Below are 11655 nucleotides of genomic sequence, written 5' to 3' on the forward strand. Positions count from 1 at the left end.
CTCACACCCCGTTCCCCTCTCACACCCCGTTCCCCCTCGCTCCCCTCACCTGTTCAGGGCTCAGCCCTTTCCCCTCACACTCTATTTTCCCCTCACACTCTGTTTTCCCCTCTCACACCCCGTTCCCCCTCGCTCCCCTCACCTGTTCAGGGCTCAGCCCTTTCCCGGTTCCCGGGTTCCCCCCCCGGCCCTTCCCGCTCTCCGCCATCTTGAGGCTCCGCCCCCTTTCCGGGCCAGGCCGAGGCAGGGGGCGTGGCTTCCGGCGCCGCCATGTTTGAGGCGGGCGGGCGAGGGCGGCGCCATGTTGATGAGGGCAGCGCCCCCTCCGCCATCTTTGATTCGGGCGGGTGAGGGCGGCATGGGCGCCGCCATGTTGGATGAGGGCAGGGCCGTGGGGGGACTTTGATCGCGGAGCGTCCGGAGGGGAACTGTGAGGGGGGGGGGTACTGGAGGGACTGGGAGCACTGGGAGGGACTGGGGGCACTGGACGAGGTCACTGGGAGCGCTGCGAGGGACTGGGAGCGCTGGGACGGGTCACTGGGAGCGTTGGAAGGGGTTACAGGGAGCACCGGGAATACTCACTGGTAGCGCTGGGAGAGGGTTTGGGGGGCACTGGGAGCACTGGAGAGGGTTTGGGGGGCACTGGGAGAAACTGGGAGGGGGGTTGGGGGTTACTGGGAGCACTGGGAGAGGTTTGGGGGGCACTGGGAGGGGTTTGGGGGCACTGGGAGAACTGGGAGGGGGGTTGGGGTTACTGGGAGCACTGGGAGAGGGTTTGGGGGGCACTGGGAGGGGGTTTGGGGGCACTGGGAGAACTGGGAGGGGGGTTGGGGGTTACTGGGAGCACTGGGAGAGGGTTTGGGGGGCACTGGGAGGGGGTTTGGGGGCACTGGGAGCACTGGGAGGAGCACTGGGGCACTGGGAGGGGGTTCGGGGGCACTGGGAGTCGCTGGGAAGGGGTTTGGGAGTCACTGGGAAGGGTTACTGGAAGCACTGGGAGGCGGTTTGGGAGCACTGGGAGCACTGGGAGGGGGTTTGGAGTCACTGGGAGGAACTGGAAGGGGACTGGGAGATACTGGGAGGGCACTGGGAGGAACTGGGAGCACTGGGAGGGGGCTTGGGGGGGGGTACTGGGAGTACTGGGGGCAGTTGGGGGGGTCTGGGGGCACTTCGAGGTCTGACCCGGGGCAGTCTGGGGGGGTCTGGGGGCACTTTGGGGTCCCGGTTCGGGGGGTTCTTTCCCCCCCGTGCCAGCCCCGTGCCCCCTCCCCACTCCGGGGTGTTCCCCCCCCAGGGCTGAGGGCGGCCCCCCGGGCCCTGCTGTGCTGCCGCCCCCCGGGACCCCCCCAGAGACTTCCCCAGAGACCCCCCCGAGCCCCCCAGAGCTGCGGGACCGCGGGCAGGTACCGGGGGGGGCTCGTGGGGCGACCCTCAGGAGAGGGGGGGAACCTGGGGGTGACCCTGGACCTCGGGGGGGAGGAGGGACCTGGGGGTGACCCCAATCCCTGTGGGATGACCTCCATCCCTTGGGGTGACCCCAGTCCCCGTGGGGTGACCCCCATCCCTGTGGGGTGACCCCAATCCCTGTGGGGTGACCCCAGTCCCCATTGGGTGACCCCTGTCCCTGTAGGGTGACCCCTGTCCCCAAGGAGTGACCCCCATCCTCGTGGGGGTGACCCCTGTCCCCGTGGGGTGACCCTAGTGCCCATGGGGTGACCCCCATCCCTGTGGGGTGACCCCAGTCCCCAAGGAGTGACCCCCATCACTATGGGGTGACCCCCATCCCTGTAGGGTGACCCCCATCCCTGTAGGGTGACCCCAGTCCCCATGGGGTGACCCCCATCCCTGTGGGGTAACCCCCATCTCTGTGGGGTGACCCCCATCCCTTGGGGTGACTCCCATCCCTGTGGGGTGCCCCCCAGTCCCCATGAGGTGACCCCCAGTCCCCATGGTGTGCCCCCTGGCCTCCTGGGTTGCCCCCATCCCCGTGAGGTGCCCCCTGAGGTGCCCCCTGTCCCCCCCAGGATGTCAGTGCCCCCCCGTGCCACGGTGGCCGTGGCCCAGGTGACCTCGACCTTGGACAAAGAGCACAACTGGTGCCACTGGGGTGACCCCTGTCCCTGTGGGGTGACCCCAGTCCCCAAGGAGTGACCCCCATCCCTGTGGTGTGCCCCCATCCCCATGGGGTGCCCCCTGAGGTGCCCCCTGTCCCCCCCCAGGATGTCAGTGCCCCCCCGTGCCACGGTGGCCGTGGCCCAGGTGACCTCCACCCCGGACAAGGAGCACAACTGGTGCCACTGGGGTGACCCCAGTCCCCATGGTGTGCCCCCAGTCCCCATGGGGTGCCCCCTGAGGTGCCCCCAGTCCCCCTGAGGTGCCCCCTGTCCCCCCCAGGATGTCAGTGCCCCCCCGTGCCACGGTGGCCGTGGCCCAGGTGACCTCCACCCCGGACAAGGAGCAGAACTGGTGCCAGTGCTCGGCGCTGGTGCGGGAGGCGGCGGGACGGGGGGCCCGGCTCGTGTTCCTGCCCGAGGGCTTCGACTTCATCGGGCACGGCCCCGAGCAGAGCCTGAGCCTGGCAGAGCCCCTGGACGGGCACACCGTGGGCAGGTACCGCCAGCTGGCCAGGTACGGGGGACTGGGGGACTGGGGGAACTGGGGGGACTGGGGGAACTGGGGGAACTGGGAGAATTGGGGGAACTGGGGACACACCGTGGGCAGGTACCGGCAGCTGGCCAGGTATGGGGGATTGGGGGGACTGGGGGAACTGGGGGGACTGGGGGAACTGGGGGAACTGGGAGAATTGGGGGAACTGGGGACACACCGTGGGCAGGTACCGGCAGCTGGCCAGGTATGGGGGATTGGGGGGACTGGGGGGACTGGGGGGAACTGGGGGGACTGGGGACACACCGTGGGCAGGTACCGCCAGCTGGCCAGGTACGGGCAACTGGGGGGACTGGGGGGAACTGGGGGGAACTGGGGACACTGGGGGAACTGGGGGAACTGGGGGGAACTGGGGGGACTGGGGGAACTGGGGGAACTGGGGGGAACTGGGGGGGACTGGGGGGAACTGGGGGGAACTGGGGGAACTGGGGGGAACTGGGGGGACTGGGGGAACTGGGGGGAACTGGGGGGACTGGGGGGAACTGGGGGGACTGGGGGAACTGGGGGAACTGGGAGAATTGGGGGAACTGGGGGGAACTGGGGGAACTCGGGGGGAACTGGGGACACACCGTGGGCAGGTACCGGCAGCTGGCCAGGTATGGGGGGACTGGGGGAACTGGGGGGACTGGGGGGAACTGGGGGAACTGGGGACACACCGTGGGCAGGTACCGGCAGCTGGCCAGGTATGGGGGAACTGGGGGGACTGGGGGGACTGGGGGAACTGGGGGGAACTGGGGGGAACTGGGGGGACTGGGGGAACTGGGGACACACCGTGGGCAGGTACCGGCAGCTGGCCAGGTACGGGGGACTGGGGGGAACTGGGGGAACTGGGGGAACTGGGGACACACCTGGGGCAGCTGGGGGAACTGGGGACACACCTGGAACAGCTGGGACAGGAACGGGGTCAGGGGTAGGGTTTGGGACAGGAACAGGGTCAGGGACAGGGTTTGGGACAAGGACAGGGGTCAGGGATAGGGTTTGGGACAGGAATGGGGTCAGGGACAGGGTTTGGGACAGGAATGGGGTCAGGGATAGGGTTTGGGACAGGAACAGGGTCAGGGACAGGGTTTGGGACAGGAACAGGGTCAGGGGTAGGGTTTGGGACAGGAATGGGGTCAGGGATGGCACTGGGGACAAAACCAGGAACGGGGACAGGGCTGGGGACAAGGGCAGGGCGGGGGGTCCCGTGTGCCCCTGTCCCCATCCCAGGGAACGTGATGTGTGCCTGTCCCTGTGTCCCCAAGGAATGTGATGTGTCCCTGTCCCCATCCCAGGGAATGTGATGTGTCCCTGTCCCTGTGTCCCCAAGGAATGTGATGTGTCCCTGTGTCCCCATGGAATGTGACGTGTGCCTGTCCCACCATCCCCAAGGAATATGATGTGTCCCTGTTCCCATGGAATGTGATGTGTCCCTGTGTCCCCATCCCATGGAATGTGATGTCTGGCTCTCCCATCCCCAGGGACTGTGATGTCTGGCTCTCCTGTCCCTCTATCCCCAGGGACTGTGATGTCTGGCTCTCCTGTCCCCATGGAATGTGATGTCTGGCTCTCTCCATCCCAGGGAATGTGATGTCTGGCTCTCCCTCGGGGGTTTCCACGAGCGCGGCTCCGACTGGGACACGACCGGCCGGATCTACAACTGCCACATCCTGCTGGACAGCTCTGGTGGGAGCCCTGGATCCCAACATTCCCAACCCTTCTGATGTCCCCCTGCCACCCCCTGTGTCCCCAACTGCCACATCCTGCTGGACAGCTCCGGTGGGAGCCCTGGATCCCGACATTCCCAACCCCCCCAGTGTCCCCCTGTGACAGCTCCGGTGGGAGCCCTGGATCCCGACATTCCCGACCCTCCTGATGTCCCCCTGTGTCCCCAACTGCCCCATCCTGCTGGATGGGAGCCCTGGATCCCGACGTTCCCGACATTCCTGACCTTCCCCACGTCCCCCTGGCACCCCCTGTGTCCCCCCCAAGATTCCCAGCCCTCGGGATCTCCCCGGGTCCTGTTTTATCCCCCAACATTTCCGGGATGTCCCTTCACTCCCAACACTCCCAACATTCCCTGTGCTATCCCCCCATTCCCAACATTCCCTGTGCTATCCCCCCATTCCCAACATTCCCCGGAATGCCCCCCCATCCCCAACATTCCCAACATTCCCAACATTCCCTGGGATATCCCTTCACCCCCAACATTCCCCTCGTTCCAAACACTCCCTGGGCTGTCCCCCCATTCCCCCCATTCCCCACATTCCCCGGAATGCCCCCCCATTCCCCTCATTCCCAACATTCCCTGGGATGTCCCTTTACCCCCAAGACTCCCAACACTCCCTGGGCTGTCCCGCAATTCCCAACCTTCCCTGGGCTGTCCCCCCATTCCCACCATTCCCAACATTCCCTGTGCTATCCCCCCATTCCCAACATTCCCTGTGCTATCCCCCCATTCCCCCTATTCCCCCCATTCCCCCTATTCCCCCCCATTCCCCGGGATGCCCCGCACTCCCCCCATTCCCAACATTCCCTGGAATGTCCCTTCACCCCCAACACTCCCAAACCCTGGGCTGTCCCTCCATTCCCAACATTCCCTGGGCTGTCCCCTCATTCCCACCATTCCCAACACTCCCTGGGCTGTTCCCCTGTCCCCCCCATTCCCCCCATCCCCTGGAATGCCCCCCCATTCCCAACATTCCCCCCATTCCCCAGAATGCCCCCCCATTCCCAACATTCCCTGTGCTATCCCCCATTCCCAACATTCCCTGTGCTATCCCCCATTCCCAACATTCCCTGTGCTATCCCCCCATTCCCCCCCATTCCCCCCATTCCCCCCATCCCCTAGAATGCCCCCCATTCCCAACACTCCCAACATTCCCCGGAATGTCCCCCCATTCCCCCCCATTTCCCCCATTCCCTGGGCTGTCCCCCCATTCCCCCCATCCCCCAGAATGCCCCCCATTCCCAACACTCCCAACATTCCCCGGAATGTCCCCCCATTCCCCCCATTTCCCCCATTCCCTGGGCTGTCCCCCCATTCCCCCCCATCCCCTGGAATGCCCCCCATTCCCAACATTCCCAACATTCCCTCTCCCCCAGGCTCCCTGGTGAGCACCTACCGCAAGACCCACCTGTTTGACGTGGACCTGCCCGGGGGGCCGTCCCTGCGCGAGAGCGGCTTCACCAACCCCGGCCCCGCCATCCTGCCCCCCGTGGACACCCCCGTGGGCAAGGTACGGCCCCCCTGCCCACCCCGGGGGGAAAGGGGGTGCCCCCCGACCCCGAGTGACCCCCCCTTGTGTCCCGGTATTCCCAAAAATCCAGCTGGGCCTGGCCGTGTGTTACGACCTGCGCTTCCCGGAGCTGGCGCTGGCCCTGCGCGCCCAGGGAGCCCAAATCCTCGCCTACCCCTCGGCCTTCACCGTGCCCACCGGGGCTGCCCACTGGGAGGTGAGTGGGGGCACCCCCGGGACACCCCCGGGACCCTTGGGATTGCTCTGAGTGCCCCCTGTGTCCTCCACCCCAAGTGCCCCCAAATCCCACCAGGGTGAACCCCCCGGACACCCCCGGGACCCTCGGCATCGCTCTGAGTGCCCCCAAATCCCACCAGGGTGAACCCCCCCGGGACACCCCCGGGACCCTTGGGATTGCTCCGAGTGCCCCCTGTGTCCACCACCCCAAGTGCCCCCAAATCCTGCCAGGGTGAACCCCCCTGTGCCCCCTCAGTGACCCTCCAAGTGCCCCCCAAATCCCACCAGGGTGAACCCCCCCAGGACACCCCCGAGACCCTTGGCATTGCTCCGAGTGCCCCCTGTGTCCACCACCCCCCCCAAATCCTGCCAGAGTGAACCCCCCCGGGACACCCCTGGGACCCTCGGCATCGCTGCGAGTGCCCCCTGTGTCCTCCACCACCACAAGTGCCCCCCAAATCCTGCCAGGGTGAACCCCCCAGGACACCCCTGGGACCCTCGGCATCGCTCTGAGTGCCCCCTGTGTCCTCCACTGCCCCAAATCCCGCCAGTGACCCTCCAAGTGTCCCCAAATCCCACCAGGGTGAACCCCCCTGTGCCCCAGAAGGTGCCCTCTGTGCCCCCCAAGTGCCCCCATATCCCCCCCGGTGCCCCCCCAGGTCCTTCTCCATGCCCAGCCCATCGAGTGCCCCCCATATCCCCCATTTCCCCCCCATATCCCCCCCAGGTGCTGCTCCGTGCCCGGGCCATCGAGTGCCCCCCATATCCCTCCTGTACCCCCCCATATCCCCATATCTCCCCCCCAGGTGCTGCTCCATGCCCGGGCCATCGAGTGCCCCCCATATCCCTTATTTTGCCCCACAATGACCCCTCTGGTGCCCCCCATATCCCCCATATCTCCCCCCCAGGTCCTTCTCCGTGCCCGGGCCATCGAGTGCCCCCCATATCCCTTATCTTGCCCCACAATGACCCCTCTGGTGCCCCCCATATCTCCCCCCCAGGTCCTTCTCCGTGCCCGGGCCATTGAGTGCCCCCCATATCCCCCATTTCTCCCCCATATCCCCCATTTCCCCCCCATATCCCCATATCTCCCCCCCAGGTGCTGCTCCGTGCCCGGGCCATCGAGTGCCCCCCATATCCCTTATTTTGCCCCACAATGACCCCTCTGGTGCCCCCCATATCTCCCCCCCAGGTGCTGCTCCGTGCCCGGGCCATCGAGTGCCCCCCATATCCCCCATTTCTCCCCCATATCCCCATATCTCCCCCCCAGGTGCTGCTCCGTGCCCGGGCCATCGAGTGCCCCCCATATCCCCCATTTCTCCCCCATATCCCCATATCTCCCCCCCAGGTGCTGCTCCGTGCCCGGGCCATCGAGTGCCAGTGCTACGTGGTGGCGGCGGCTCAGACCGGGCGGCACCACGAGGCCCGGGTGTCCTTCGGGCACTCGCTGGTGGCCGACCCGTGGGGCACCGTGGTGGCCCAGTGCCACGAGGGGCCCGGGCTCTGCCTCGCCGACATCGACCTCGAGTACCTGCAGCGCGTCCGGAGGGACCTCCCGGTGCAGGGGCATCGCCGCCGCGACCTCTACGGCTGCCCGGGGGCTCCGGGGCCCTGAATGTGCCCAAATGTACCCAAATCTGCCCCAAATGTGCCCCAAATCAACCTCTACGGCTGCCCGGGGGCTCCGGGGCCCTGAATGGACCCAAATGTGCCCAAATCTGCCCCAAATGTGCCCCAAATCCACCCCAAATCAACCTGAACGGCTGCCCGGGGGCACCGGGGCCCTAAATCCACCCCAAATCAACCTCTACGGCTGCCCGGGGGCTCTGGGGCCCTGAATGTGCCCAAATCTGCCCCAAATGTGCCCCAAATCAACCTGTACGGCTGCCCGGGGGCACCGGGGCCCTGAATGTGCCCAAATGTACCCAAATGTGCCCCAAATGTGCCCCAAATCAACCTGTACGGCTGCCCGGGGGCACCGGGGCCCTGAATGTGCCCAAATGTACCCAAATGTGCCCCAAATCAACCTCTACGGCTGCCCGGGGGCACCGGGGCCCTGAATGTGCCCAAATCTGCCCCAAATCTGCCCCAAATCAACCTCTACAGCTGCCCGGGGGCACCGGGGCCCTGAATGTGCCCAAATCTGCCCCAAATCAACCTCTACGGCTGCCCCGGGGCACCGGGGCCCTGAATGTACCCTAAATCTACCCAAATCTGCCCCAAATCCACCCCAAATCAACCTGAACGGCTGCCTGGGGGCACCAGGGCCCTAAATCCACCCCAAATCAACCTCTACAGCTGCCCGGGGGTACCGGGGCCCTGAATGTGCCCAAAATGTACCCAAATGTGCCCCAAATGTGCCCCAAATCAACCTCTACGGCTGCCCGGGGGCACCGGGGCCCTGAATCTGCCCCAAATCTACCCAAATGTGCCCCAAATCCACCCCAAATCAAGCTCTACGGCTGCCTGGGGGCACCGGGGCCCTGAATGTGCCCAAATGTACCCAAATGTGCCCCAAATCTGCCCCAAATCAACCTCTACGGCTGCCCAGGGGCACTGGGGTCCTAAAACCTGCATTTGAGCCCAAATCTGCATCACCCCAAATCAGCCCCAAATCTCCTCTAAGTCTGCCCTGAATCAGCCCCAAATCTGCCTCAAATCAGCCCCAAATCTGCCCCAAACCATCCCCAAATCTGCCCCAAATCGGCTCCAAATCTCCTCTAAGTCTGCCCCAAATCAGCCCCAAATCTGCCCCGAGTCAGCCCCAAACCTGCCCCAAATCTGCCCCAAATCAGCTCCAAATTTGCCCCAAATCAGCCCCTTTCTCCCCAGAACGACCCGCTCAGCACCCCAGCAATGGGGTGTCCCCCCTCTTTTTGGGGTCCCTCCCCTTTCCTGGGGGTCACCCCCTTTTTGGGGTCACCCCAGGGGTGACACTGGTGCCCTAAAAATCCCTATTTTGCCCCAATTTGCCCTAAATCAGCCCCTTTTCCCCCAAAATGTGGCAACTCGGGGCCCCCAGCGCCAAAGCCACGCCCCCCTTTTTTGGGGGGGGGTCCTGCCCTCTTTTTTGGGGTTTCTCCCGAATTTGGGGGGTCCTGGAGGGAGGAGGAGCCTCGAGGGGGGATTTTTGTTCTGCTGTGATTTTAAAAATACAGAAATGACAGGAAATGACCCCAAAATGTGGCTGAATTGTTGGGGAGGGGGGGCCGTTTTTAGTGATTAAATGGTAATTTTTGGGGTGCAATGCCATTTTTTTGGGGTGAAATGGCCAGTTTTGAGGTATAATGGCCATTTTTGGGGGGTGAGAAAGGCCATTTTGGGGGGAAAATGGTTATTTTTTGGTGTATAACGGGAATTTTTTGGGGGAAAATGGTTATTTTTAGGTGTATAATGGGAATTTTTTTGAGGAAAATGGCCGGTTTTGGGGTTAAAACGACTGTTTTAGGAGGGAAGTGGCCATTTTTTGTGGGAAAAGGCCATTTTTGGGGGGCTCAATCACAATTTTTGGGGTGAATCCTGAACACCCCCCCAGGGAAAAAACGGAATTTGGGGGGGAAACGGGAAAAATTGAGGACAAACTGAGGGGAAAATCACCCCAAAACCCGGGAATTTGGCCCTTTTTTGTTGTTGTTTTTAGTGGATGGGAAAGAAAAGGTGGGAAAAAGAGGGAAACCCCCCGGGAATCACGAGGAGAGGAAGGAGTTTGACAGGAATAAAGTGAGGGATTCTGGAATATTCCGCTGGATCTCCAACCCCAAACCCCCCCAAGGGAACTCAAGGGGATTTTTGCCTTTTTTTTTTTGTTTGTTTTTAATGAATATAAAAGAAAAATAGGGGGAGAAAAAACCATGGAAAACACAAGGAGAGGGAGGAAGCGACAGGGCCCAAGTGAGGAGGAATTCCAGAATATTCCAGAATATTCCAGGGCTTCCCTGCGGCTCCAACCCCCCAAATCCCACCGTGTGGCAGCAACAGGGGCTTTTTTGCCTTTTTTTTTTGGTGGTTTTTTAATGGGTACAAAAGAAAATTGGGGGGGGGGAAAACATGGGAAAACACGAGGAGGAGGAACCGACAGGGCAAAAAGTGCGGAATTCCAGAATATTCCGGTGCTCCCCTCCCCCCAAATCCCACCCTCAGGGGAACCAACGGGATTTTTGCCTTTTTTTTTGTTGTTGTTTTTAATGGACACGAAAGAAAACGGGGGGGAAAACGTGGAAAACACGAGGAGTTGAGGCGGGAAAAGGGAGGAATTCTGGAATATTCCGAGATTCCAGGGCTCCCTGCAGCTCCGAGCCCCCAATCCCGCCGGGTCCCTCGGGCCATCCGAGGGGATTTTTGCCTCTTTTGGGGGTTTTTAACGGATACAAAAGAAAATTGGGGGGGAAAAAACATGGAAAAGACGAGGAGGAGGAAGGGACGGGGCAGAAAGGGTGGAATTCCAGAATATTCCAGCGCTCCCCACACACCTCCGACCCCCCAGATCCCACCGGGATTGCCTCTGGGAAAACAACCCCAAAAAAACCTGAAGGAGAAGAAGAAAAAGGAGGAGGAGGAGGAAAATCCAGAGAAAGAAACTCTGAGGGGGAAAGGGGGGAAAAAAGGGGGATAAAAAGGGAAAAAAGGGGGGGAAAGAGGAAAAAAAGGGGGGAGGAGGAAAAAAGGCAGGAAAATAAAAGGTGGGGAAAGGGGGAAGAAGAAAAAAAGGTGGGAAAAAAAAAAAAGAGGGAAAAAAGGGGGGGGAAAAAGGTGAGAAAACAAAATGGAGGAAAACAAAAATGGCGGGAAACAAAAGAGGCGGGAACAGGAAAAAAGCAGGAAAAGAAAAAAAGGCAGGAACAGGAAAAAGGTGGGAAAACAAAAAAAGGGAAAAGAAAAAAGGGCAGGAAAATAAAAAAAGGTGGAAAAAAAAGGTGGGAAACAAAAAAAAGGCGGGAAAACAAAAAAAAAGGTGGGAAAATGAAAAAGGTGGGAACAGAAAATAGGTGGGAAACAAAAAAAGGCGGGAAAACAAAAAAGGGAAACAAAAAAAGGTGGGAACAGAAAAAGGGCAGGAAAACAGAAAAAGGTGGGAAAGCAAAAAAAGGTGGGAAAACAAAAAAGGCGGGAAGACAAAAAAGGGCAGGAACAGGAAAAGGGTGGGAAAATAAAAAAAAAGGTGGGAAAACAAAAAAAAGGGTGGGAACAGAAAAAAAGGGCAGGAACAGGAAAAAGGGTGGGAACAGAAAAAGAGATGAGAACAGGAAAAAGGTGGGGACAGAAAAAAGGTGGGAACAGGAAAAAGGTGGGAAAAGGAAAAAGGCGGGAAAACAAAAAAGGTGGGAAAAGAGGAGGGGAAAAAAACGTGAGGGGAAAAAAAGGGAAAAGAAAGGAAAAAAAGGGAAAAGAAAGGAAAAAGGGAAAAGAAAGGAAAAAAAGGGAAAAGAAAGGAAAAAAAGGGAAAAGAAAGAAAAAAAAGGGAAAAGAAAGGAAAAAAAAGGGAAAAGAAAGAAAAAAAAGGGAAAAGAAAGGAAAAAAGGGAAAAGAAAAAAAGGGA

General features: G+C 61.1%; 1 protein-coding gene and 1 long non-coding RNA gene across 40 annotated transcripts; one reads left to right on the forward strand and one right to left on the reverse strand.

The window, feature by feature from the left end:
* Positions 1 to 1299: 1299 nt before the first annotated feature.
* On the forward strand, positions 1300 to 9140 carry NIT1 (nitrilase 1). 39 transcript variants are annotated; one of them, XM_051775935.1, is made up of 9 exons: positions 1300 to 1403; positions 2395 to 2628; positions 4226 to 4329; positions 5749 to 5882; positions 5974 to 6099; positions 7468 to 7730; positions 7822 to 7874; positions 7996 to 8217; positions 8410 to 8735. In XM_051775935.1, exons 2-9 carry the CDS (start codon positions 2396 to 2398, stop codon positions 8604 to 8606), a joined length of 1332 nt encoding a protein of 443 aa, XP_051631895.1. In that variant the 5' UTR covers positions 1300 to 1403; position 2395; the 3' UTR covers positions 8607 to 8735. The 39 variants fall into 39 exon arrangements, with proteins under 39 accessions (XP_051631895.1, XP_051631907.1, XP_051631905.1 ...); XM_051775947.1 differs by lacking the exon at positions 1300 to 1403 and adding an exon at positions 8218 to 8277 and having other exon boundaries at positions 2396 to 2628; positions 7822 to 7945; positions 8018 to 8076; positions 8655 to 9140; XM_051775945.1 differs by lacking the exon at positions 1300 to 1403 and having other exon boundaries at positions 2396 to 2628; positions 7822 to 7945; positions 8018 to 8076; positions 8410 to 8491; positions 8655 to 9140.
* Positions 7557 to 8721, reverse strand: LOC127465454 (uncharacterized). The gene is made up of 5 exons (XR_007902204.1): positions 8655 to 8721; positions 8492 to 8573; positions 8278 to 8409; positions 8077 to 8217; positions 7557 to 7701 (listed from the first exon to the last, which is right to left on the reverse strand). It is a non-coding gene; the product is annotated as an uncharacterized LOC127465454 (long non-coding RNA).
* Positions 9141 to 11655: the final 2515 nt, after the last annotated feature.

This window comes from Manacus candei, unplaced genomic scaffold (assembly GCF_025592945.1).
Source record: "Manacus candei isolate 608988 ecotype Guabito, Panama unplaced genomic scaffold, ASM2559294v1 h1tg000397l, whole genome shotgun sequence".
Taxonomy (NCBI): domain Eukaryota; kingdom Metazoa; phylum Chordata; class Aves; order Passeriformes; family Pipridae; genus Manacus; species Manacus candei.

Bases quoted from the DNA above. Each gene is read 5' to 3' on its own strand.
- NIT1 (XM_051775935.1), top strand. From the start codon at position 2,396: ATGTCAGTGCCCCCCCGTGCCACGGTGGCCGTGGCCCAGGTGACCTCC. The intron at 7,731-7,821 runs CTGAATGTGCCC...CCCTGAATGGAC, and splicing joins TGCCCGGGGGCTCCGGGGCC to CCAAATGTGCCCAAATCTGC. The intron at 7,875-7,995 runs CTGAACGGCTGC...CCCCAAATCAAC, and splicing joins CAAATCCACCCCAAATCAAC to CTGTACGGCTGCCCGGGGGC.